This window comes from Prosopis cineraria, unplaced genomic scaffold (assembly GCF_029017545.1).
Source record: "Prosopis cineraria cultivar Desert tree isolate PC_DT_omini unplaced genomic scaffold, ASM2901754v1 PC9, whole genome shotgun sequence".
Lineage (NCBI taxonomy): Eukaryota > Viridiplantae > Streptophyta > Magnoliopsida > Fabales > Fabaceae > Prosopis > Prosopis cineraria.
In genome coordinates, this window is record NW_026555340.1 from 25,507,303 (window position 1) to 25,529,991 (window position 22,689).

Consider the following 22,689-nt stretch of genomic DNA (forward strand, 5'->3'; position numbering starts at 1 on the left):
CCATTAATTTATAATAAAATCATTTTTATACATAAAAATAAATAAATTAAAGCGTAATGCTATGATCATAATCAAGGAGAAACAACACATGTATAACTGTACCTCAACAGCATAGAGACTCTATTTCTCTTTTGTGGTCATCCTTCTGCTTTACTTGTATCAACTTAAAAAGTTATGGATAGATTGTACACGTAAAAGATCTAAAATGGAAAATGAGATACATACGATTCATAAATCATATAAGCTAAATTATGTTTAAAGAGACATAGGTAGACATCATGCATTCTTTTGAGAGTGAATCTCCGCTTACAGCAAAAATGAAGCACCATGTCATTAGTGAATCAAGTAAAATCCTATTGGCCAATGAGGGGAAATTAAGAATACAAGGAAATGAAAAGAAACATCCTCCTGAATTTCTGGTTCTTAGATTTTCTACCAAATGATGAAAAAAGAAACAGGCCACATCTTGATAGGTGGTAGTATTTGATGTGAGGCATTTTTGTTAAACTAATAAAATTAGTCTGAACCCTTCCAACCAGTTAGGAATTAAGATAAGCATATCTCATATCAAAGGAAAAGAAAATATTGAAGCAAGAGTTCTAAATTGTACTATTATGAGAGAGTAATTCACTAGCTCACAACTTCCACTTCATCTCTCTTGTTATCAGTACTGTCTTCCTCATTGACAAATCGCAGATCTGGATAATTTCTATGGTTCAGCGAATGCAACCAAAGAGCAACAGCTCCATCGTTCTTCTCTGTGGAAGCAATATGAGAATATATATACTTCATCTTGAAATCTCCAGCTTCTTTCTCATATGCTTTCATTGACAACTCTTCGTGACTATCATTCCATTTCTGGTTATATGATGCAAAGAAGCACTCATCCAAGTATAAACCAACCTCTGGGGCAGTAGGCACATTAATGTTAACATCCCTGCAGTTAAAAAGATGAAATCGAATGTGAACTCATATTGTCCATCAATTTGAAAAGTTAATAAAAACTACAGGAGCTTTCTGTACTTACTTCTGCAAAGCTTTTTCAATAAGTGACTCTGGCGCGCAATTTCTCATGATTGCTACAGCAAGACCCATCATCTTCCGTATCTGATGAAGCATGAAGCTCTGTCCCACAACCTCACACTTCACAAATTCAATGCCCTCAACTGTGACAGTGGTGTTAGCATCAAATGAAATTATGAAACGCCTAGCAGCAGGGTCCTCAGCTTTTGTTCTTGTGGTGAAGTTATGAAAATTATGGGTCCCTCCATAATATTTCAAAATTCTATTAAACCTCTCCCTCTCCTTCTGACCATAACAGAATCCACTTCCCTTTATAGTCTTCTCCTCTTCATTAACATTTTCTTTCCCAACAATGCTTGAATCATCCACTGATCCACCATTCGTTTGAGTACTTTCGTGATGGGCAGGAGCCACAGACTTGAGGTCAAGTTCAGAATTCAAATCCTCCACTGAATTTTTTTCTTCATTACTGGATTTCTTATTTAAATTATCACCATCAGTTTTGTTCAAAGAAACCCCAAAATCCTCTGTCACTCCAGAGTTAGGAGCAGGATCTCCTTTGGATGAACTGCAAACATCCATAGCTTCTAATCCTGTACTGTGCTTACCAACTAAGCCAGGCACCTTCCGACCTCTCTCAGAACAATCCAAACATTTAACAAGTTCATTTTCAGACCCCACACTAGCCAACACACTCTCTCTATCGCGATGTGAACATGGATCAAGAGCAAACACAGGAATGAGATAGACATACCTCCTCCGATCACAGAACTTCTTGGCATTAAAAGATGCTGTGACCCGCTTGTAACCAAAGATCCGTATCTGAGGAGAAAGGTTTGAATTAAGGCGGACAACAAGACCAGGTGGATCAATATAAAAACGTCCTGAGACAACCTGACCAACAGCACTAACACCTTTATCAGTTCGGGCAGAGCGAGCCCAGTCATACCTTTTAGGATTTCCACGATCCTGTTCAGGGACAGCTCCAGACACAAATAAGGCTTCTTCAAGGTCACCTTCAATGGTCTTTGCACCAGGATTTTTCTGCATGCCTTGATAGCCAACACCACAGTAAGCAAAGAAAATGGCAATTTTGCGGCGCTTGTATCTTTTCTTGGTGCCCATTGCAGTTGTGCATTCTTCATCATCAGAAGTGGTGGTAGACATTTTAAGTTTTTTTAACTCAGGTTCTTCTCTGACAACTGGCGGCGGCGGTGCAGGTGGTGGTGAGCTCGTCACTTTCACATCTGAGTTTTCCATTTTTAAGAAGTGATAAGAATACGGCTTGTATAGGATAATGGTAAAAAATCCGGACTTTTCAACAACCTGGAATGAGATTCAGATTTAGAGGTCACTGGCCCGGCCACCAGATCAATCTATGGCCAACCCAATGATATCTACATGATGCCACAACTAATCACTAATTTTAAATATCACACACACACACATATATTAAGAAACTTGCACTAGGTTGAAAATTCATGCTTTAAAAAAAAAAAAGAAGTAAAGATATCTTTAAACACAATTTCTTTCAGCTTTTAACAAACAAATCATCAGAACTTGGAAGAACTTAGAAAATGTTTTCAAAATGGATACGCATGTCGCTTCTGATCGGAGCAGTCCAACAAATCAATCAAAAGAGTTGAGCTAAACGCAGAAATACAAATAGGCACAAAGGTTATCCGACAAGGTCAGTAGCAAGCTATAATGGCCATTGACAATATTACTTCAAGAATACAAGCAAACACCGATTAAGCATATCAGCAGAGAACAAACAGCCAGTAATTACATATACGGATCAAAATCCTCTAAGGTTAGATGTCTAAAGTCCCGCGAATTTAAGAAAATACTAACCGTTGATTAAATCAGGTGGCATAAACTTGTTAATAAAAAATTGAGAGTACCTTTTTTATGGGCTAACAATTAATATTGCATTGAAACCACTCAACAACTCAAGCAAAGTACCATTTCTTTTATTAGATGACCCAATCACAAAAGTTTGTTTAATCAACGGCTAATATGATATCAAATTCACAGAACTTTAGACAGCTAAATTCAGAGAATTTTTATCCTACACATATAACTCACTGGTATAAAGAATTGATTAGAGAGAGAAAGATTATAACAGTTTGCCTCAGCTGTTATATAATTTCTAAGACAGTTGAGAAAGGTGGAAAGACTTGAGCAATTGATTTGAAATCGAAACCACACGAGAGATCCCGAAACTTTTCGATTAAAATAGAGCTGGGTAAGATCCATCAATTGCTTGCCACATTCATACCATGAACAATGGTCCGGGAAAATGCTATTTGAGTATTTCCAAACTCATAAAGTAAAATGAAAGTTGAGAGAGTCTGGAATCTGCTATGTCAAATTATGAAACTCATATACAACTGATGGAAGGGAAACTGTGTGCAAGTCTTACCAGGAAGAGGAAGGAACAAGAGATGCTTTGATAAGAGTGTCCGCCCAACTCTAAGTACTGCTGCTTGCTACTACGAAGGAGCCAAAGGGGAGAGGGAGGGACGGAGGCAAAGACACTTAAACCCTCACACCCTCACTTTTCAGGTTCTCCGTTTGCGGAAGGAAGGCGATGGTTAGGAAGAGCAAGGACTTCGAACAAAGCACTCCATTTCTCAGTGAGCACCACCCCACGTCCTGCGCTTCCACTGTCTCTTTAATTTGGGCCTAAAATCTGCAGAAATATCCACAATACAGTTATTCCAATTGGGCTGTCTGTGGTTTTTGGGCGGTTTTTTAAGCCGAGAAAGGTTTATTATTATTATTATTATTATAGATAATATAGTTTGTACTCCTTAACTTAACATTTTTTTTAAAAATTAAATATTAAAAAATATAAGATATTTTTTGAAAAGTTAAATATTAAAAAATATAAATTATTTTTAATTTTTAAAATGTAATCATTACTTTTTTTAAAAAGTGTCTATTGATTAATAACTTTATATTTCTTATAAAGTATTTAATAGGAATAAATATAAAAAAATAGGGTTAATTTAAAAATAGGTTGCTACTTTATTCGGGGTGAGATTCAATTAAAAACATGTTATATTTTTTAACAGAGAGTAGTCTTTATATTTTTTAAAATATAGATTTAATCATTAAATTTTGACTTCACATAATTCAATTTTTGTGATTTATTGAATTAAGAGATTATAGTTTTTAGGTAATATTTAAAAAATATTTTTAAAATTATTCTTTATAAGAGAGAAAAGTAACATGATATTACTTTTTAAATTTGTCATATAGAGGTTTATTTGAAATTCTACACATTTTTATTTTTTTGCTTTTTTTGTATTGGATATTAATAATATTAATAAAAATAACTTATAAAGAGAATTAACGGATTATAATCAAATTCTGTAAAATGGCCCCATGGAAGATGACCACCCATTTCAAAGAACCTGGCGGCCCCAATTCTCAAATAGCTTGCCATTTCATTTCTCCTCCAATGGATGAATATAAATACATCTCCACTCCTCAACCCAAATTGTTTGAATCAACAATTTTTTAGGACCCATTTGTTTTAAATTTTTAAATAAAAAATCACTTAATTTTTTAGCAAATTTCTTATGCTTATGAGAAGTTATTTAAAATTACCGTTTCAAAATAATCAGATGGGATAGAAATAAAAGGTTGAGACACATGAAAATATAACATCTAAAAATTATTAAACCAATTTTTTTTTTAATTGTTGCCAAATGCAAAATATTTTTTGTGTTTACAATGTCTCAGATGAACCTAGTTATTCATAACTAATTTATATGATAAACGATATAGTGCATGGAGTATTTAGGGGGGGGAACTGCTCAAGCAATGACAAGCTTTAAAAATCATTTAAATTTAAATTAAATATTTTTAATTTGGGAACTTGATGCAACCACCTACGTTTTGGAGCTAAATTTGTGCACCATCAGTTGTTCTAACTAATATTCTTGCTAACTGCTAAGAGAGTAGCTGACATAAATTAGCCAACATAAACCAACCCGATAATCACATTCTAAAATCTTGCTAACCAAAACTTCATTATCTACTACCACTTTGCATGTGACATCTCTACATTCTTTCCAAATCCATATAGTTAACCTCATTTAATGAAATAAGACTCGTGGATGTTATTTTGAAGTGTTGTTTAGAAAAGAATGTAGAGAGATAGTATGGAAAGTAATAGTATAGAATCAAGGTCCACAAGTGTATGGAACATAAATCGGATCCATATTAATGCATTTATGTATTTTAAAGGATAACATAAGAAAATATGATTGTACATTCCATATCTTAAAATTACTGTCTGACCTTTCTCTGATGCTTGATCTTTCCGCTACACCTAGCAAACAACCTATGAACCTAACAAAACCAGTAGTTTACGGATGTTAAGAATTCTCAAAAGTTTATGAACCAAGACAATTATGAACAGGCAGGTAAGCATGTCATAGATGGCCTGATTGAAAAGTGTTTCCTGATATGCTGACACGTGTCTATCTATAACTACTTTGATCTGCAATTTTTTTAAAAAAATATACATAATATTGAAGAATTTCTTAGCTCGGTTAGCCTTGAATTTATAGCCCACCGTTCACCAAAACAATAAAAGAATACAATTTATAGCCCACCGTTCCAGTAGATGAGTCACACCTCTCTCACAGCAAATTAACCAGCAAAACCTTGAGATCCTGGAAAAGAAATATCATTCATGAGTTGAGTAATTCACAAAAAAGAGGAGAGAATATAAGTTACCAAATGATGTGTAGAAAATAGTTTCCAGATTTTTCAATTGGAGGAAGCTATGCTAACATCCACTCTTTAACGTTAAACTAACTTCCAGATCTATGAGGAACATAAATCAATCCTAGCATAGATCCTATAGAAGATGATAAAGAAAATTCTATAGAAAAATATAAGCTTCATCAAAAGCATTTTGAACAACAATCTGCTCACAGTATTGTTCATCAATGAATTCACATAAAGGGTCAAAAATAGTCTTACAGTTTCCTTGACCAGATCATCATCCCAGTCTTATTGCTAGCCACCAAAAACTGCAATCCCATGTCTTGGCTGCCTTCTTGATCTTCACGAACCAAAAAAAAAAAAGTGAACACGGAAGGTAAAATATATCCATTGAGTTATCAGATGACAACATTTCAATTAAACAGTATATCTCTGCAAAAAAAAAGCCAATCAAATGGAACATACAAGTCTAAAGGCAAAAGATGCATGTCCATAAATACAATAGATTTGTTTCAATACAGTTACTGAGAAGCATTTCTATTTGTATAAAATAAGTTACAGTAATACATTCAAAATGGCCACAAACATCAGATCATAGTCAGTGCTTCATGTCCTTAATCATGGCAAGACCATATCAGTTCATGCTAGAAAAGCCATGTAGCCAGACAAATCAACACGTAAGTAAATGAGTAAAAAATTTATAATTCACAAAAGCAATGGTTTCTAAGCATTGATACAACATTTAGACGGCATTAACTTGCTATTGATTGCATCAATTACCACATTCAAATATCAAGAATTTTAAACCCTTTTCCACGCCATACAAAAGAATCAAAATGAGGTCTTTCCATGTTTCTGAAAAGTCAAAACCATAGATAGATAAGACGGTTCAACAAGTCTTTTTATTTTTCTATTCACCAAGGAAAAAAAAAACAGCTATGGAGTTCAACTTCTATGAAATGAACCCATGGTGCATTTGCAAAGAAGAAGAAAAAGAAGAAGCAATTATCAACTGAGTAAAGAAGAAAGAGGAACCGCCTCACTTAACAGGATAACTTCAGATATATATCAAGGAACAAGAATTCATTCTATATCATAAATAGAATCATCTCATCTTCAAAGATTGTACTTCTAAGGTCATTAAAACAGAATCCAAATTATTTGATTGATTTAAGAAAAGTTGAGAGTCAAAGAATGGGAACTCATAAATAATACCTTCCAAATCATCAATAGTGACAGGCAATGGATCTAAACAAGGTCGATATCCTTCATCTTTCATCAATTTGGTCAAAAACCGTAACTCTGATCGTATCTCATCTATCTGTGGATGCATCTGGTCTCCGACAACAAAAACATGAACTAAACTCTTTAACTCACTCCAGCTACAACCAGGTTCTTTAGTCACCCCTCGGACTTTCATCATCCTTCTTACACGCTCTACATCTTCCCACTTGCCCAAGGCTGTATAAATACTAGATAACAAAACATAAGTGGATGATTCTGGTGAGCCTAGCTCAATCAGTTTTTCTCCAGCATAGGCACCAAGATCATAGTTACGATAGTTCCTACAGGCCCCTAATAATATGCGCCACAAACACAAACCATGATCAATTTTTGCTGATTCAATGAACTCTCTTGCTTCATTCAGTTTACCAGCACGGCTCAAGATATCAACCATGCATGCATAATGCTCTACTGTGGGAACAATGCTGAACTCATCAAACATCATCTTGAAATAATCCCAACCTCGCTCCACAAGTCCCATATGACTGCAAGCAGAGAGAAGATTTACAAACGTGACATGGTCTGGTTTTGTGCCCTCCAAACGCATCTCCTCAAACAACTCCAAGGCTTCATTGCCATAACCATTTTGAGAAAGACCGGATATCATTGCATTCCATGAAATTACATCTCTGGAAGGCATCCTACAAAAAACACGATACCCTTCATCCATATTTCCACATTTTGCATACATGGCAGAAAGTGCACTTCCAATTGGGATTTCCAAGCTGAAACCGTACTTTACAATCCGCGCGTGGATTTGCATTCCTTGATCTGAAGCAGCTAGGCTAGAGCAGGCTTTTAGGACACTTGCCATGGTAAGCTCATTGGGAATAATTCCTTTCATCTGCATTTTGCAATACAGATTTAAAGCACCTTCACTATCCCCATTCTGTGCGTACCCTGTTATGATAGAAGTCCAAAGAACAATGTCAGGTTGCCGTAGATAATCAAAGCCCTTGCGAGCATCAGCAATGCTGCCACATTTTGCATACATGTCCACTAAAGCTGTCAAAACGTACATGTGTGATTCATAACCTAACCTCAACGCATAACTATGCATCTGCTTTCCTTCTATAAGAGTACCAAGGTCACTGCAAGCGTTGATAACCCCGACAAGAGTAAATTCACTGGGCACGACTGCAGAGAGATGCATACTGTGAAACAACTTCAACGCCTTACCTGAATCCCCACTTTGTGCATAACCAGTAATCATTGCCGACCATGTGATTGAATTTTTACCCCCAGATAAGTAAAATGTCTTAAATGCATCATCCAAGCTCCCACATTTAGCATACATCGTTACAAGAGCATTTTCCACAGAGGTAATTGACAACAGCCCATTTTTAGCAGCGAGAGAATGAATCTGCTTACCAGTGTCTACAAGTTCAGGAATTGTCAGAGCACTTAGAACACTAGTAAACACGAACTCGTTCTCACCCTCAGTCTCACGACGCATGGATTCAAAAATCTCCAGAGCCTCTCCAGCCATCTCTTGAGTAGCATACCCAGAAATCATTGTAGCCCAAGAAACAGGATTCCTTTCAGGCATTCTATCAAACAACTTACGGGCTTCATCAACAAACCCCGTTTTGCAATACATATTAAGAAGCGAACTCCCAACAAAAACGTCATAAAAGCTTGCAGTTTTGATGGCGACCGCGTGCGCTTGCCGGCCAACACAAATGTCAGACAAACTGGAAGCAGCAGTAAAGACACCAGAGAAAGTGTGGGCATTGGGAGAGGTATTATCTGCGATCATACGCCGAAAGAGTTCCATGACGAAGGAAGAGCCAGAGTGTCCCCGTTGGGAGTACCCGTTGATGAGACAATTCCATGAGACAACGTCTTTGACACGAATGTTGTCGAAAACAACCTTGGCGTTGGGCAAGTGACCGCACTTTGCATAGAAATTAACAAGGCTATTTTCAAGGAAAATACAAGAAGGTGAGACGGTTTTGATGATGCGAGCATGCAATGCTCGACCTTTGTTGGCATGTTTCAGCTGAGTGTACTGTAGGAGCTCCTTGAAGAACTCATTAGACAAAGGAGAAAGCCGCATCAACTTTCTTCCCACGAACTATGGGCATTCACATGGTGTACTACTGTATTTCTATTTCCTAGTGTTGTGCACTTCATCTGGCCATTGGTTAAATCTACATGTGAGAGAGTGACACGTAGGTAAGAAAGAATGAACGAGACAACAAATCGATCCACGATCAGATGTAGCTCCTTCAATATCTGAAACACGAGATGTATTAGAATGAACAGATCAAAAGAGAGCAGTGGAGGAGAGAAACACGAGGATGGAGATTCGATGAGAGGAGAGGCAGGAGATTAGCAAGTTGGCGAGCAGGCTGGGCTGATGGCAAGAAGCTCAACAGCAGCTCACAATAACGGTGTAGAGAGCCAAGGAGACTTACGAAGCAATGCCTAGGTAAAATCATTTTTTTCATAACGATAAACCAGTATTTAATAAAATATTTTGTTCATGATTCATTTGATATGGTTACCACCATTAACTTTGAATCATTTCGTAAGTTTAATAACCGGTCTGGTTAATTATGTAAATAAAATGAAAATATAAAATGTCGAAGATAATACTGGTTTGCACAAATAAAAATATTCTATTCTTCTGGGAAACTTCATGATTTTATTGGTTTTTCAATTTACATTCACATTCTCTTTTCTAAAGTGACTTTGATTTTTCTGTTATTTCAAAATTTATGCTCCATGAACTTGTTGGGCATGATTGAGAAATATGATGTCACTTATGGCCATCATGCTATCATATGTTCTTAGAATTTTCAGGCCAAAAAAAGTTTAAAAAAATACTGCAATTTTTTTATTTTCAAAGAAATGTAAATGTGATTTTCCAGGTATCGTTAGTTATGTTTAATTAAAGTATAGCATGAAAAACAACTATTGTTCTATAACCCCTTTATCCTTTTGCTATGATAATATTGTGTCTAGGGTGATGGAACCCTGTAGCCTTGCCCTACCCGAGCTAATCGTGTTGGTCGAATTGGCATTGCCTGAGAATATATATATATATATATATATTGTCTTAATTTCGTATAAAATTTATTATTTTGTAACATTATTTTTTATATTTTTTAATTATATTGTTTTTATGATTATTATAGATATTTTTTATAATTTTAAATTTGTATAACATTTTTAAATATTTTAAATTGATTTTTCTAACTTTATAAGTTTATATTAGATAAGAATTAAAAAATAATGTTAAGCATATAAAATTTTAAAAATTATTAATCTTAATTCTGGAATTAATTTTATAAAAAAATATTTTAAATAATTTTAATTATATTTTTTGTTGATGAAAAATTATCTTCATAATTTTAAAAATATTTATTAAAAATAGTTTTGGGTTGGGTCAAACCCTACCCAAATTATTGCATCGAGTTGAGGTGAAGCCAAGCCCGCCTCTATCCATATACAGCTCTAATTGTGTCTAATCATAGTCAACTCGAAATTAATGTAAACTGTTTTTAAAATATTATGCATATTTAGATTTAAATATTTATAAATACATGACAAGGTGATATTAAGACTATGGAAGGTCATATCGTTTGAAAGTAATGAATAAAGTTCTTTATCGAAGTCCTAAACCCACATTCTATTTTTGCTCATGAACAAATGATTGAGTAAAATGAAGTTTGAAAGAAATAATATAGTCGGTCAATTGGTACGAGAAAAGTTAAGAGAGACAGAAAATCTTTTAAATAAAAGGAGGTAATTTATTGCTGTTTGGTTCAAATAAATGTAAAAGCTTTAAGAAAATTAAGAGTCTGTTTGATTCGAGGGGAAGGGAGGAGAGGGGAGGTGAGGTGAGGGGAGAGGAGGGCAGGGAAGGGGAGGAGGAGGAGGGGAGGGGAGGGAAGGAAAAATTTTAAAAATTCCCCCTCCCCTCCTCCTAACCAAATGAAGGGAGGGAAGAGCCTCCTCTCCTCCCCTCCCACCCAACCAAACGGGGCTTAAAGGTCAAACTTTTCAAAGTAACCTCCAAAGAAAGCTTCTTTAACGTTTTATGTTAACTCATGAAAGGCATCTTCAAGATTAAATCCACTAAACCCAAAACAAGAATATTTGTATTTAACGTTAAAAATTAAAAAGATAAACGTTATTATATATTTATAAGGATAAGAAACTTACTTTTCCCTTTTATCCCTTTCACATGTTTATTAAACAAATAATCGATTTAATTCCAATCAAATTGATTTTATTAGTTGTTAACTTGTTACATCAAAAGGTTAGAATCTTGAACTTCTATTCTCACTTTACTCAACCCTACCCCTTAAAAGGATGCTTGATGCTTAATGCCAATGAACTAAATTGTTATAATGAATGAACATGTACAAAATCACCATAAATGAAAAATAGTTTGGTACAATGAAAAGGCCAATATTGCTTTCTTTTGACATAGAAATTCTCCTCAAGCTGCTTCTCCTGGCAAAAAGTTTGCAGCCTCTATCCACAATCAGAATCTTGTATAACAGAGGATCTGGTGCATAAAAAACAAGCTAGAATCCAATTAAAAGGAGAAAACAAAACAAATGTCATCAACACCACAAAAAATATAAGTCTTCCCCTACTGCTTCTTTCTTATAGGGAAATTTTCCTCAGGCTGCTTCTGCCAGAGATAGTTCGCAGCCTCTATCCATCTAGGAGCAACCAGGAACTTCTTCTCCTTCATTGCCAACGTGCCTTCTCAGTTCCCTTATCAGCGCTAACTACATGTGTCACTGAGGGGTCAACTTTCGTCAGACACATGGCCCCCATTTGTTCTGCCATGTCACCGAGCGTTGGCAACATGGCATGAGCGATTCGGCTGAATACAACCACACATCCTTGCAGGACTTCACTTTTTAGAGATTTCAACACCTGTACAAATATGTTCGGACAAAACAAAGCAAATCTCGCTTAAAACAATCCTAGATCAAATAAGTACACAATATCAACAACACAGTTTAATAGCAACTTCATTAACAACCTGCCTCACATCTCGGTTTGCAAGATTGTCTCCAAGTTCCTATAAAAGGATCCAATCCAAGGTCCATTAGTTCAATGTATATCAGAAATTGCCAAATATTGACAGAATGAAAGTAACATACATCAAAGAATGTGTGATGGACTTGCTTAAGAACATTAAGAATTCTTGCAAGTGCCCCAATAGATTCACATTCATCGCTCTTTGACTCCGCAAGAGATTCACAATTGAAACCAAATTGCAACTTGAAGCGAAAAATTGGTATCTTTCCATCACTATCAGATTGTCTTTATGCTTCATCCATGCCTACAAGTACCAGACAACTTTTTTTAAAATCAGAAGTAGCAAACAATTTCCATACAGACTACAAGAAAGAAAAATGGTTTTACATCATAAAAACCACATTGAATAGTAGTATCTTAAAAGATAATGGTCATCATACTAGCATCCTGGGCAAGTTTTTTTCCCCCTTGTTCTATCATTGACTAGTTTGATAAAAAAACAGAGAAATGTAGCTACAAGACATTCAATTCTTTCATAATTTCATACCAATGTAAATAAGCCTTTTTCTAAGGAAAAACTCTTGAAGAGACTTCCACAAGGGACAACTATCCATTCATACAAACATGCCAATCATGTAGATCAAAATTACAAGTCAGTGAATTGGAATTTGCTTACATTTTCTGCATCATCAAGAATGAGGATAGCACTTTCTTGCCCCAGGACAATATCAAGACCCTTCTGATGCTTTTGAGTGCCACCATCTCGAGAAATCACCTTAGAATGGAAGTATTCTCCCTTAGGATCAAGCAGCTTAGACATCTCTAAGGCATAGGACCAGTCTCCCATGGTTTATATGTACATTTCAAACATTTCACTTGCTTCTTTCAGAAATGTGCGGACAAAAGGCCTCAACTTGATCATCATATGTATGTAATCCATCTTGAAGAGGTTGCCTTTAGACACATCTATAAATTTTACCATGCAAAGATTTAGAAAGGCGACATATATGAAAAATGATGAAAACACCAGGAAATTAAAGGTGAAATGAAATCATGCAAGGCACGTCAAAAAATAAATTCATACAACTAAGATGATCACAAGTCTGACATGTCTTGCTTTATCAAAGTAAGAATTCATATAACATGTGAATATATTCATAAGTTGTGTTTTCCTATGAGACAGACGCCAATTGCTAAATGCATAGCAAAAATACCCTAAGGTCTCAGCAAAAAAATGAAGTCTTCATTTTCTGATAGTTCACAGAGCTTGTCAGATAAGATTTCCAAGTGGTATTAACTATCAAATTGTACAGAGACTGCATAAGCATATTAGTACTTTTGAAAATTTTCAAACACAATAGTTAAAAAAAAGGACACATTTGTTCTTCACCGGCAAGGGTAAAAATAACATGGTCTCCAAGTATAAGGTCACTTCTATGTTACAATGAGAAATACAGTCAACAAGGTAGATTTCTTGATATTCACTAAAAACAAGAAAGGTGTATTAAAATGAAAAATTATGCATTATGCATAACTAAAACCATTATATAAAATATGAGCAGTAATTATCATGCATACGGGTAACATAATAACCTGTCAAAGAATCTGTCTGGTTCAGTAAATACTCCTCTTCTAAGTTCAAATCAACAAACTCAGTAGAATTCAGTAATGTGTGATCTAGATCAAGAACCAAATACAACTTTTGCAGCGTGACAAATTCTTCATGTCCTCATTGCACGATCTAGATATCTCCTCATTATGAAGTCTCAGTCCCTGTAAATTCAAAATAATTCCATCAGAATTCTAGTCACAAGTAATATCGCCAGCTAATCAAGACATGAAATTCAAAAAAGGAGTTCTCTATCCGTACCTTGTGTATGTACCCAAATGTCACACCATATTCTCCATCCAATTTTTGCCCACAGCGTATGCACATATCTCCAAATGAGCCAGGATGCATGCATACATCTTCCTTCACAGTTATATCTGCAACAACAAACAATAAAATACTGAGTGCAGCTAAGAGGAAAATGTTACTGCATTATCTCTTATATTATAATTTTCTTTCTAAAAAAAGTAATGCATAAAGAAATTCCTACTAGGCTCAGCAAAGTAAATGAACACAACAAATAAGACCATCAAACTCACTGTTCTTGTTGAGTTGTTCTGGAGTAGACGCCTTTGTCTCCTCTCTGCTTTCAACTTTACGTCTTTTAAAGCTGCATCAATTTATAAATTGAAACAAATTGATGCATAAATCAATATAACTTGACAAAAATATAAAACAATAGCAAAACCATAACATTATATCAGGACAAAACTTATATAGATATTTGCTATTAGGTTCTCCAATAAAACATCACATGCAAATATTTTTTATAAGGAATATCAAAGCAATTAATCTAACAAGAAAGATGAAGTATTTTTTGTAAGACATTGTTTCTCTTAGTGTAATGTAAAGGTACAACGTCCACAAGACAATGTTAAACAGATGAATTTGCATATTTCCTAAAGATAAAATAGTGTAAAAAGATGTATCCCTATCCCTGGCAAGGCTGAAATATGAAATAAGCAGATAGTGAAGAAGCAATCACTAAGAAAATCTCACATAAATTTTTTAAAACAGCTAATCCAGCATATTGGTTGCATTCGACAAAGAATGGTTTTCCCAAATATACCCAATATAGGCATCAAATTCCAAGCAGAAACAAGACATTAAATTGTCATTCACCTTTCAGAAACAGGGTTGTAAAGAAATCATGCAAAAAGAATATAAGCTGACCTTGGATTCAAGTTGTGTTCAAGAAGACATAATAAATTACATATTACATTATTCATCTTCAAATAAGAAAGCAGATTCATACTCTAGGGATACCTTGATGTCACCAACCAATAAAAAGTGATGAGAAGTAAAAGAAATGAAATCACGTGCCCAAAGTTGATTCTCTCACTTTGCAGTCATAACGAAAATGTCTGTACTATAATTTCAAAACACTGGCAATCCACTTCCATGGTGTTGGTCAATAAATAACAGTATAGTCAATAAGACCAAGGGTGACCTGGTAGGTAGTACATACTTTTATACTGGATGCAACAATCAGTTTCCAGTATCTACTGCTAAAAGGGTGAGATCTACAAGTAAATGTTTCTTTTTTTAAGTCTGACTTAAGCGTAGATCAATGCTTATGTCACCAGCTGGTAAATAGTGATAAGAAGCAGAAGTAAATAATAATAATAATACTAATAAATAAATAAATTACAGATTCAAAGTTGATTTTCTCAAACAAAAGTGTCTGTAATGTCATTTTGAAACATTGGCAAACTAATTCCATAGTATGTTGGTCAATAACATGCAATACAAGCAACTAATAAGATCACATGTGACCCAGTAGGGCAATACATACTTTTAATATGCAGCAATCAGTTTCTATCAATTCTTATTTAAAATCTGCAAGTAAATGTTTATTTAAAATTTGACGTGTTTGAAGAAGTGAATATCAATGCTTAAACTCGTTTGTTTGCATTAGGAGTGGCCGTATGAGTTCCTTCCACTTTAGCCGAAACTTCATTCACAACCTTGACATCCATACAATGTTTGGTACCACTCAACCTTGATTATTCTAAACTCACACTATCTTTCACCAGAGTTTGCCTATTGAATATAGTTCCGAGTTTATCCACCACAGTAGGTTGACTGCTTCGCTCCTGTAAAGATTCGCTCAACGGTTCATTCAACAAAGCACATTCCAACCACTTTAACAGCATTTGTTCATCCAGGTCCATTTTATTGGACTCTGCACCAGTTGCACCAGTACGTCACCACCGCCACGGGACCTGGACCGCAGAATCATAGTGGAAAAGGGGGATCAGTTTTAGTGCGCAGCGGACTGATTTATTAAAAGCAAACAAGATTTCGTCTTAGCAATTGCCATATATTGTTGTTAATAACACAAACGACTCATGGCGATAGAAGCTTGACAAGTGGAGACTCATAGCACCAACATTTGGAGCGAAATGTGTTTCTGACTTTCAGCCATTGAAGGTTGAAAGAAGACATCGAGTTTCAGAGAGAGAAGGTTTTAGTGCAAAGATGTTTTTGATTGATCATAAAAACCAATATTTGATAATATCTGAGAAGGCACAAACATTATGGCAATTCTAAGGCTAACATAGGGCTAAGATCAGAACCAGTGAAAATAGAAAAGTAAAAAACGACGGGGGAACACCTAAAAGAGCAAATACTACTTCCAAAGCTGCAATGACAATGGCCTACGGGGAAAGAGAGCGTCGACGAGACCCAACGGAGAAATAAATCGCTGATGGGATAAGCTTGAGATCGGGAAGCTCACGGTGGCGAAGTGAACAATAATATTTTAAAAGTTCGAACAAAATAAAATTGAATTATGAGTCAATAAATAAACAAAAACGAAAAGATGTATAGATTTTGCATGATTTTAATATTTTAATTTATTTTATTGCTTAAAAATATCAAGGCAATGGTGCGGGGCTCAAGCATCTCATCTAATAAATATTCAAACATTAGTTTTCTACCCGTTAAGAAACTAGCTTATTGCACTAGAATTAGCCCTCTTGGTTATAATTCTAATTTTACTTTATTTAAAAAGTTGTGGAGATTTAAAAATAACAAATTCAAAGGTTAACCATTTCATTATAAATAATAGAGATGGAGAGAAAAAGAGCTTGAGAGAAACCTATAAGGTTGAGAGAAGAGGAGAACAAGGGAATGTAAATTTTTTATTATTTCAATGTGTAAAATAAACACAAGATATCCTGTAACATCCCAATTTAAATTTTAATAGTTAATTTGGATTAATAAAAAAATTTAAAAAATATTTAGAGCTAAATAAATTAGTAGGAGATGATTATTAAATTTAACTTAGGATATAATTATAAATTAAAAATAAAAAAAATTAATTAAAAAAAATATTAAATTATTATTATAATAAAAAGAGGGGAAAGGGTATGCCAAAAAAAAAAGAAGAAGAAGAGAAAACGAATTTGCTTTCGGCGCCGCATGAATAGTAAATATAAAATAATAATAATAAAAAAGGGGGGAGAGAGAAGACGAAATAATAAAAAAAATGTGTGGGACCCACTGAATTTTTATAAAAACTCACCTTCCTTCATTTCCTCATTCATTTCTGCGCGCGAGCTGAGGCGGAGAGAACGCGAGTCACCGGTGTGAAATATCTAAATTTTTAAGGTAAGAGTTTTTAATAGGATATTTAGGGTGTGATTTTAAGCTTTTCAAGACTAAGTAAGTGTTCTAAAATTTTTTCTTAGTCATCCTTTTTCTTTGATTTCTGAGTTTGTAGTGGTAGAAAATTTAAGATCTGGAAGAGGGATGAATTTATGTTGAATAAATATGATTTTTGAGGCTGTCAGTAGTATAATAAATGTTCTAGAGTATAAATTTATTGATGATCTTTGAATCTATGGCTTATGGATCAAATTCTAAACTAGATCTGAAAATATATGTTGATTTATTGAGGTTTAGATGATTATTATGGCTATAGGATTATGATTCTAAGCTAGAGACTCAATTTTTAATTTTTGAATATTTTAGGTACGAATTTATGAAATAAAAAGAAAATTTTGATAATAAAAATTAGTTTAGAAGTTGATTTTTAGATTATTAATGTTTATTGATAATTAAAAGAGGAGTTAAAAATTATACTTAATAGTATTAACTATAGATTTGTATTAAGATTGAGATTAGGAATTATGTTATATTTTTAATTCTATTATTAGAATTATTTTATTAGTTTCAAAAATTGAAACTAATATTTATAAATAATATGTTATTTGTAGATTGTATTATTGGTGAAGATTGTGGTGAGAGAGAAATTTTAAGGAATAATTTATTGAAAAAGCCACAAGGTAACCATGCTTTTAATTTGTGATTAGTGTTACTTCTTGTTAATTGGGTGATTATTGAGAAAATTATGAATTTTGTAATATTGTATAATTGTGCAATATTATTATGAATTTGTTTAATTATTGTGGGAGGTGTTGGGAGACTTGCTATTGTTGTTGTATTTATGTGCCACGTGGTACGCCCCTATTGGAGCTCAATAGGTGGCTTGTAAGGGCTCGGGCTAATCTACCTTTGGCCGGGTAATTTAGCACCGAGTGAGGGCTACGGCTCGAGGTTAATGGAGGGATATAAGGATGATTGTTTGTGTGTATTGTAATATTTCTTATATTTATTGAAATTATATTATTTTTAATTCTCACTTAGTAAACACACACTTAACTGTTTGTATACACTATCATAAATTGGCTTTGGTTACTGGGACTTTTGAGTCTCATTATGTGGTTAACAATTTTCAGGAGAAGAGCCACGAGTGACACGTGGAGGAGTCCCAGAGGCTTAGTGGTATAGATCCACTATCTCTTTTGGGTATTTAATTTATGATTTATAATGTGTTATATTGCCAATATTAGGGCTTTTTGTTTATTGTCAATTATATGAATATATAAATGTAATCATGCCTTTCAAACTATTTCTATTTTTGGTACAATTTGGATGACTGTAATTTTAATATTTGGTTTACTTTGGATTAGTTAAAATGGCATGATTATAAGGCCAAATAACTGGCTTGTGTTGAAAATTGACTAAATTGCTTAGTTTACTTGTTGGGAGTATAAGGATGGACAAATGTGATTTAGCCTAATGGCATGTGGGAGGTAAAAATTTATCTGAAATGTTATAGTGTGTGAGTTGAAGCCAATTATAAAATATTTTATATTGAAATTATTGATATAAAAATGTGTTGGGTGGCTGTAACCCAACTATGGTTGAGTTAAATTATTTAAAAAAAAAATTTTGGTGTGTTACATATCCTCTATTTATAGGCAAAAGTATGTCACTCAAATCTCATCAACAACAACCAAAAAAAAAAAAAACACAAACTGATGATGATAAGAGATATTATAAAACAATGAAGATGCTAAAAGATATGATAAGATAATAGACAATCATATTATATCCTAATATTTATAACACATTTAAACTTTGATGGTAATTTGAGTTTTTTTATCTTGTTAAATCGTAAATTTTGAATGAGGACATACAAATTTGAGAAATTAACTTATAAATTGATTCGTAAGAATTGAATAACTAATGCAAAAAATTAAACAAATTAACTCATAGATCTATCTAATAATTTTTTATTTTATGTAGTAAATATCACATTAAAAATAAAATGCTATAATTCATACAAGATTATATTTATAAAATGAGATTCAATATTTTTTTATCAAATTTTATTTTGTCAGTATATAATATTGACCAAAAATTTAAAAAATTGTTAGTGGTTAATAATAATTTTAGAAGGTTTATTAAAATAGAATTAAAAAATATACATTTTGAGAATTTTTTAGGGTAAAAACAAAGAAAAAATATTTTTCTTTTACAGGTAATTCTCAATCAAACCGGCAGTCCAATTCGATTTTTAAGTAGTTTTTTCTATTGAATCGCGCAGTGTTTTAATGTTTGCTAGTGATAGACGTGATTATTATATGAGAAAAATATTTATTCTTATGAGAGATTTTAAATAAGTCCTAAATAAGGATTTTTATTTTTTTGGCCAGAGTCCTGAAAAAGGATTTAAATATAAACCACTACTGTGAATTTGCTTAAATACAATACAGTTTTGATTTTGGGAGAATGACATATAATGACCACTTAAATAAATTATTTATAAATAAGGATTAATATAAAACAAATTATTATTAAAATATGAACATAAACTTATTCTTTTAAAATGTAACCACGTAATTCAAACTCATAACTTATTTTAAGTAAGAAAGATAATATTATCATTAAAACAACTAATTGTTGATGTTGATAAAAATTTTGACACGAGGTTAATCAACCAACATGGTCATTGATTGGTTGCTTAATGAATACTATTTGGTTTTTGATATACAATGAAGTTAACAAATTTTATGCTTTTTATGAAATGTTAGTTATAATCTTGAAATTATAAAAAAAAATCTAACTTTTCGATTTTTTTTATGATTAAAGACCCTAACAAATTATTATTTAAAAATTTAAATGAAAATAAATAAATAGAGGGTAAAATTAGGAAAATGTATTAATTACTTTAGTTTGGTTTTATATTTAAGATAAAAAAAAAGCTTTAAATTTTGTCTTACTTTAAATATTCAAAGGAGTGTGTGTGCCTCTCTTAAAAAATCAATATTTTTATATTTACTATCAATGAATCTCTTGTACTTATAACTCGATTTAGCCTTCTAGCTTCTTTGACTTCTGTCATAATTGAGCATTCAACAAAAAATCTTTAGAACTTTTGCCATATGCTCTACGGCCACTTCTTAAGAATTGACATGGATTCAAAAAGATATTGTATCACTTTTAAGAAAAAAAACAAATTTATATATTTAGTTTTATATATTTAAAGTAATTGTTTTCAATTAAATTAAGATATATAAATTTTTTATAAATTATTTATTTCATGGCAAACTCTTATGGTTAATATTATTAATGTAATAAAATTTACTTATTTTGATTTAATTAAATAAAAGTACATTGAGACTACAATATCAGGCATTTGAGTCCTGCCTTTTGAAAAACTTTGTTGTTGATTTGTATCTTCTTCCTTCATTTTCGTTCTTCATTTTCTTGATTTCTTCTCTTATTTTTTAGTTGCTTATCTCTTTTTCTTGGATCTTCAATGGATGGCTGAAAATTGAGCTGAGTGGCTAAAAAAAAAAAGATTGATGGAGCTGCAAAAAAAAGTCGATATTCTGATTTTATTTTTTTGACACCAAAACAACTCTCCTTTAAAGATATCAAAAGGAAAAGATATTATCTTATCCAACTCATTTAACCTGTTGAGGATGTATTAGTTTTCGTGTGATTTAAATGAAAAATTAAGTTGGACAAGTGGCCAGTTCAAAGGGTTATCAATATGACCTGCCAATTTGATCCAATTTTCCATATATGGTTAACTGCATGTGTTTACGCTATGCAATTGAGTTTAGGCTTTTCTTTCTTTATTTCTTTCTTTTGTTGTTCTTTTCTTTTGCCACTTGAGTTTGCCCAATAAGGTAGTGCAGGTTATTTCAAGTGTATTATGTTATGTACACATTATTATTTTGTTATGTACTCATTGTTTTATCTCTGATAATAAGAATAAATTCATAGTTAACAAAAATAGCACATACTTTAAAATTGATGAATAAGGTTAAAGAATTTCGCCTCAATTACACACACACACATTTTAAGAACCTAGTGCATGGGGGCATGGATTGCTTTTAGCCAATGTAGATTTATCAAATTATAAGATATTTTTAATATCTCAAAACGTATGACATTTTGATAAAAATAATATTTTATTAATAATATTTTTTAATATCACCTTTGTCATTGTACTTTTTCTCTCTTGAATATTTTTTTTAATAAACGAGGTATTAAATAGAGAGTACTTTTAAAAGTTTTATATTTTGATCTTGAAAAAATAAAATTGTAAAATATATTTAATAAAATTTATTTATATATGTAACATTATTTAAAGGTATTTTATAACTTGAAAGTGAGGAAGTATTAATTATTAATTGTTGATATTAATTATTATTAATGTATCTAACTTCTAGCAACTTATACCCAAAAAGCAAACCAAATAGTCAAACTTAAGAGTTGCTTGATCCTTAATTATCAACACTTCTGGGACAACGAAACCCTAAAGTCCGATCACCCTCGATTCATTAATTACTTCAGCTCTTTTGCAGATTAAACGTATATTCTCAACGAATTTGTAAATAGAACATAAGGCGCCAAAGTAACTCAAAGCAAGGGATTTAGGGAAAAAATCACTCACAAGTCCCACGGAAAGAGTTTAATTAAATGAAAGTTTTATAAAATTATAATTATAAAATCATTCTAAAATCTGGTATTATTTATTGATGCTGTTAATACTCTCAACTAAATAACTTTATTAGTAACTATATTGACAACTTTTTTTTGTTTGTTTTTTAGGATGTATTTCCACAGCCAACAATCATGAAACCAAATTTTTAAGAAATTTGAACCTGATTTAAGGATTTGCTATCTCCCAAACAATACTCTTTATACACATTTTTAATAATTGAATTCTGAAATGATATTTAAAGAGTCCAAACTACTATCATCTGTAACTATATTAACAATTACTTGTTTGAATTAATGGACTTGAACTTAAATTTTATATTTCAAATCTATGTATTTAAAATTCATTATTTGAATAGTTAAAAAAGTTTCAGATGAAGATAGATGAGTTGAGGTTTAGAATGAAAATGAAAGATTGAAAATAGCAAAATTTATTTTTATTTTTTAATTGATGAGGTATAAGAATGAGACACATGAGAAGATATGAGAATCATAAAGACATTAACAATGAAAATATGAAAAGAATAATATGTTTGAAACGTCAAATGATTAAGATGTAGAAATAATTTAAAATTATAAAGGAGTTGCAATCATAAATGGATTTAAATTTGAATCAAATTGATAAATTTTTATATATCAAATTGAGAGATTTAGATTAAATTTAAATTCAAATCCTGTTAATCAAAACACACCATAACATAACAAATTAA

The 22,689-nt window shown here is 32.5% G+C and overlaps 2 protein-coding genes and 1 pseudogene across 3 annotated transcripts; all 3 read right to left on the bottom strand.

Annotated features, from left to right (window-relative positions):
• Positions 1 to 245: 245 nt before the first annotated feature.
• Positions 246 to 3,663, bottom strand: LOC129319531 (uncharacterized). 2 transcript variants are annotated; one of them, XM_054964643.1, is made up of 3 exons: positions 3,449 to 3,663; positions 1,028 to 2,349; positions 246 to 937 (listed from the first exon to the last, which is right to left on the bottom strand). In XM_054964643.1, the coding sequence occupies exons 2-3, from the start codon at positions 2,281 to 2,283 to the stop codon at positions 631 to 633; spliced, it is 1,563 nt and encodes a 520-aa protein (XP_054820618.1). In that variant the 5' UTR covers positions 2,284 to 2,349; positions 3,449 to 3,663; the 3' UTR covers positions 246 to 630. The 2 variants fall into 2 exon arrangements, with proteins under 2 accessions (XP_054820618.1, XP_054820619.1); XM_054964644.1 differs by having other exon boundaries at positions 1,028 to 2,270; positions 3,449 to 3,662.
• Positions 3,664 to 5,279: 1,616 nt separating this feature from the next.
• Positions 5,280 to 9,442, bottom strand: LOC129319306 (pentatricopeptide repeat-containing protein At2g33680-like). The gene is made up of 3 exons (XM_054964328.1): positions 6,985 to 9,442; positions 6,028 to 6,109; positions 5,280 to 5,714 (listed from the first exon to the last, which is right to left on the bottom strand). Exons 1-3 carry the CDS (start codon positions 9,110 to 9,112, stop codon positions 5,618 to 5,620), a joined length of 2,307 nt encoding a protein of 768 aa, XP_054820303.1. The 5' UTR covers positions 9,113 to 9,442; the 3' UTR covers positions 5,280 to 5,617.
• A 1,958-nt stretch (positions 9,443 to 11,400) lies between these two features.
• Positions 11,401 to 16,412, bottom strand: LOC129319307 (RNA polymerase II C-terminal domain phosphatase-like 4; annotated as a pseudogene).
• Between the last annotated feature and the right edge of the window lie 6,277 nt (positions 16,413 to 22,689).

What these genes read in the sequence shown, in the direction of transcription:
- LOC129319531 (XM_054964643.1), bottom strand. Translation starts at nt 2,283, where the DNA reads ATGGAAAACTCAGATGTGAAAGTGACGAGCTCACCACCACCTGCACCG. An exon ending in ATTGAAAAAGCTTTGCAGAA is followed by an intron (nt 938 to 1,027) that starts GTAAGTACAGAA and finishes TTTTAACTGCAG; the next exon opens with GGATGTTAACATTAATGTGC.
- LOC129319306 (XM_054964328.1), bottom strand. Translation starts at nt 9,112, where the DNA reads ATGCGGCTTTCTCCTTTGTCTAATGAGTTCTTCAAGGAGCTCCTACAG. An exon ending in CACTATTGATGATTTGGAAG is followed by an intron (nt 6,110 to 6,984) that starts GTATTATTTATG and finishes TGGTTCGTGAAG; the next exon opens with ATCAAGAAGGCAGCCAAGAC. An exon ending in ATGATCTGGTCAAGGAAACT is followed by an intron (nt 5,715 to 6,027) that starts GTAAGACTATTT and finishes TTTCTTTTCCAG; the next exon opens with GATCTCAAGGTTTTGCTGGT.